Genomic DNA, 4,862 nt, shown 5'->3' on the forward strand with positions numbered 1-4,862 from the left:
TTCAAACCCCAAAAAATCACATGAGCAACCAAAATTAGGGCAAACGAAAAAAATTAACACCTTAGATCCATTTCTCCTGCAGTTTACAATTAACCACAGGAAGCAAATAGCTTTAGAATTTAGGTTTAAGTTTGTTTTTTTCTACCACTAATTAGGTTAAGTCTCACATGACTCTGAAAAATGCTTACTCACTGTAAAGGGTTCAAAACCTTATCTACAACAGGTTGTAAAGCATAATCTAAAACAAGTTTGGACAGGTATGGGCATTCGCAACTAGATTTTCAATAAAATACACAATGTCAAGTAAAATTAAGTTTTACTTTGACTTATAAGTTATCTTAACTAAGGGCTTTTTACATGCATCAGCAACAGGGTTTCCGTGTAAAAGGACAGGAGAACAGGCCTTGCGGTCACTGTACCGGCCCGGTAACAGGAAATGCGGTACACTATAAAACCTCATTCTTAAGGGTTTCCACAGTGTTTGGTTTTTTTTTTGTCTGTTACTAGCACAAATCCATTACACACCGCCTTTTTAGAACCCTTGTTTTATTCTTTAGGTGGGTGATTGCTGCTTTTTGGCTGCATTAATAGACTGTTTTATTTTTTACCTAATTTGCAACCCGTTTTAACCCTATTTTTTAATAAAATAGCAATACTAATTTTAACAAGAACCAACGACACGCCCTACCGCCACTAATTGGCCTTCAGCTTCATAAAAGGCAACCCTTTTTATAAACTAATCAGTTTATTGCGTAGCATTATTTAAGCAATGACAGAGCCAGGGCAAAGCGTTGCTTTAGCGAAAAAGTCCTTTCGTACAAAATTAGCTCATTTTTAAAAGAGGATAGAAACTGAACTAGCTCACGCCGTTCTGAACTCAGCTCATGTTAGATTTTAAAGGGCGAACAGACCCACCATTAGAAGCTTCTACGCCTCTAGGATATCTAAAGCCAACATCGAGGTCGCAATCTTCCCCTCCAATACCATCTTTCGGGAGAAAATTGCGCTGTTATCCCTAGAGTAGCTAGCCACACATATAAAGTTAGGAAATACGAGTTAGATTTATATAATAGTGAAAGACTTATTTTCACTGATCTCCCATCAAAATCGTATAAGAGCCAAAAACTCCAATTAAGATAAAGCTTCATAGGGTCTTGTCGTCCTTCTTTTACATAAAGGCCTCTTCACCTTAAAGTTAGTTTTAAATTAAATTTTCAGACACAGCACCTTCTTCGTTAACCCTTTCATACCATCCTTCAATTGAAAGGCAAATTATCGCGCTACCTTAGGACGCTCACGTTAACGCCGCCGTTTACAACAAACATTACTCTAGTTGCACTGGGCAGGGACTACCTTTTACTTACATCAAAAGGAAATGTTTTTGGTTAAACAGTCGAGAAGTTTAGTTTGCCGAATTCGTTTAAAAACTTTTATTTAGCCTTTAGTTTTTTAAGGTAAAACAAAATAGTAATACCAAATAAATAATATTTTTACTCGTTTTTATCATAGTCACTGGTCCTACAACCATAGGCTTATTTTAAAGTAAATGAATAACCCAATTAATCTTTTTTCCCCATCTGGTTTTAGTTAAAATACACTAATATCTAATAGCCAGTTTAAAGCCTATAGAAACCCAATTTTTTTTAACATCAATTTTAGTATTTTTCAGCTTAACCAAAAAATTTTACCCCTTAAATAGTTAAGGAAAATGCTTACACATCTTTTTAAGCCAACCAGATATCTAAAAGCGCGAATAGTATCTAGCCGCTATTCTTTAGTTTAATTAAATCTCTGCCACGATTTCTTAACTCAAAAAAATAACTCTCTTTTATTCGGGAAAATTAAATTCTTAAACTTGTCTTGAAAAACCCTTATGCAAAAGGTACTAAAATTTATTTATACTATTTTAATTCAAGTGCACTTTTCACAAAACAATTATGCACGTCTCTTTAAAAAAGATAAATTATAAAAAGCCTCAGTAAGAGGAATCTAGAACTGACAATTCTAAGTTATATATTAACTACTTTTAACTTATTTATGAAGAAGAAGATTAACTTTTTCTTTAGGAATCAAAGCCCTACTTACTACAATTTTTCTTTATAACGCTTCGAAGTTCTAAGTGCCAAAAAACTACTTTTGAACTTTGCTTCATCAAAGCAACTGGATCATCCCCCACGTGGCACTAAGCTTAGGCCTAACTAGACTATGGAGAATTTGCAGTTCTCAGTTATATTAACATTAACTACTAAGCACAACTTAAGAGAAATACTATCTGACTTAAGAATGAAAATCTTATGTTTTCCCTAAACTACTTAAGCAAGCCAAAGCAAATTACTGCGATTTTGAATTAACAGCTCAACGTTTTAGCTTAAACTATTTGGCCAGCATACACTAATTTCATTAGAACTTTTGCTTGGAAGGCAAATATAATATTATTTACTATATATGCATATTATAGCCTAGCAGCAACTTCCGTTACTGCTACCTTGTTACGACTTTTCACAGGTTTCCCCGCGAGCGACGGGCGATTAGTACTCATCTGATTGTATTCAGGGTAATTTTATTTTTAACCCTTACTTACAAGTCCTTCTTCAAAGGCAAGTTTTCTTATCTTATTTGTCTACTTAGTTGAGCTACCTTTTAGTAGCTCAATCTTTGAATTATTGCTTAAGTTACATCTGTATCCCAGATTAACCTTGTCATAAGCTGCATGTCAATCTGAATTATTTTTGAAGTTGTGCTACATGGGCATATAGCCAATTCTAGTAGCTGCACCTAACTAAAAGTAACTTACCTTACCGAACTCAGCAAGTAAAATAAGAGTTAGCTTCAGTAATAACCAAAAATTTTACCCGGACACTCACCATATTAGAGTAAACAACCATACACACGCACTAATAAGACAAGGCTCAAATGTAGGTGGGTTATCCTTTAACACCCAGGATCCCCTGTTTTCTATCTCAGACACCGCCTATTTATTTCTCTTTGACAACCAAATGTTTAGTTAAGAGGAACTTTTGTTTTAAACTATGGATAACAGGGTATCTAATCCTGGTTTCACTTCATAGATTCGTTAGAAGCTCACTAAAACTTTAGGAATATAACCACAAAAAACCGTTAACATTACACTGCACCTATAGTTTTTTTATAGTTTTATAACACAACATTGACTCTAACCAATCCGCTTAAATTTATATTCGAACTGAATCTAACCGCGGCTGCTGGCATTCATCAATTGACCCCGAATTTGTCAAAAAGCTGGGTTAAAGTTTCCTTTATTAACCAATTTTCCCCACTGATGTTGAACTTGCACTTAATTTGTTCAAGCCCGCATTTAGAATCATGAGAAGCATTTTGCCCATAAATTTAGGGCCATAATCAAACCCTCCTACAGATTTGACACAAGGTACTAAAGTATCCATCTTCCTCATTTTCAATGAGACGCTTTAATTAAGCTACTGTATCTTCTATTTTAGGTTTATTTTACTCTTCGTAAAGGCACCATGGTTTTTATGCACAAATACGACACCACTAATATTACAAACAGTAACACACCAGCTATTAGGATATATAACCTTAACCCGCTTCTTTCAGCCATGAAACTTAGAAACAAAGACCCGCTAATTTCTCTGTACTCGTAATTCATAAGACCCATAAGGACCGCTCTGGCACAACACCTTCTGACGAGAACCATAAACTCTAGATTAAAACGATACACTTCATTGGGGTAGATCCTTAAAACATACAAGAACAGGACTATTACACCCCTAACGTAAGTTAGGAACAATAAGAACCCTAACAACCTTCTAACCTCCAGTGCAACCTCCACACATGCAATTATAGACCCCCTCAATAGCACTAGCCCTAAAGAAATAGGTTGCTTGGCAATTAAGACAATCGAAAACACAGCCATCAAAATTACACATATGACTATAACTCTCATTATATAAACATAATTAAGCTTACGCCCCCCGCTACCACCAGCCCTCATACTACCAGCTGGTAGGTAAAATAATTTTTCTGAACAATTTCATTCAAACAGCTGAGTTGACCTAGTCCCTTATGGGCACCTTGAGGGCCCAATAGCTCTAGTCAACCTTGATCCAGACTTTGAGCTACCATCCTGGACCCCTTAAAGAAGGCCATTTTTCTGGGGTGGGAGGTTAGCCTCTCTATGAGCCACATTCTCAAAAAGAATCTTAATAGTTTGGCTGACGACCAAGGCTTAGACCCTAATTTTCTAAGCACTCCTCATCACAAAATTAACCCTACAAAGGGAATAAGAAATACTCTGACTCTCTCATATTTCTCAAGAACTACTACAAACCCAAACCTCTCTATTTTCCTCCCTAATACCCCTCCTAAGATAATAGCCCCAATATACAGGCTAAGAAAAGGAGTTTGTATATTTAAGTGCTCATTAATCCGCAAACTTCTGCTATTAACGTAATTAGACCCAAGTATTACTCTAAATACAATCCGTGCCCTATAAAAAGAAGTGAAGATTAAACCTGTTAGCTCTAATAAATAGCACCCATAAGTTATTCTTCTGTCTATCATTCTTAGCTCAATTATTAGGTCTTTAGAGAAAAACCCTCTTATAAACGGGGCCCCTCTCAAGGACACAATTGCAACCGTTATTGCACCCATTCTTACCGGTAATCCTTGCCACAAGCTTCTTAACCCCCGGATATCTTGGATTCTTTGGTTTCTATGAATAACACCCCCTGCGCCTAGAAACAACAAAGCTTTAAATACCGCATGGGTTACTAAATGAAAAAAAGCTACAGACGGAAGAAGGATTGAAATCGAGAATATTATTAACCTTAACTGCCTCAAAGTCGAGAGTGCGATTACCTTTT

The 4,862-nt window shown here is 36.0% G+C and overlaps 1 protein-coding gene across 1 annotated transcript; it reads right to left on the minus strand.

Annotated features, from left to right (window-relative positions):
* Positions 1-3,478: 3,478 nt before the first annotated feature.
* On the minus strand, positions 3,479-3,943 carry LOC134703311 (NADH-ubiquinone oxidoreductase chain 6-like). The gene has a single exon (XM_063563464.1). It carries the CDS (start codon positions 3,941-3,943, stop codon positions 3,479-3,481), a length of 465 nt encoding a protein of 154 aa, XP_063419534.1.
* Positions 3,944-4,862: the final 919 nt, after the last annotated feature.

Source organism: Mytilus trossulus, unplaced genomic scaffold (genome assembly GCF_036588685.1).
Source record: "Mytilus trossulus isolate FHL-02 unplaced genomic scaffold, PNRI_Mtr1.1.1.hap1 h1tg000947l__unscaffolded, whole genome shotgun sequence".
In the NCBI taxonomy this organism is placed as follows: Eukaryota; Metazoa; Mollusca; class Bivalvia; order Mytilida; family Mytilidae; genus Mytilus; species Mytilus trossulus.

Bases quoted from the DNA above. Each gene is read 5' to 3' on its own strand.
- LOC134703311 (XM_063563464.1), bottom strand. From the start codon at position 3,943: ATGAGAGTTATAGTCATATGTGTAATTTTGATGGCTGTGTTTTCGATT.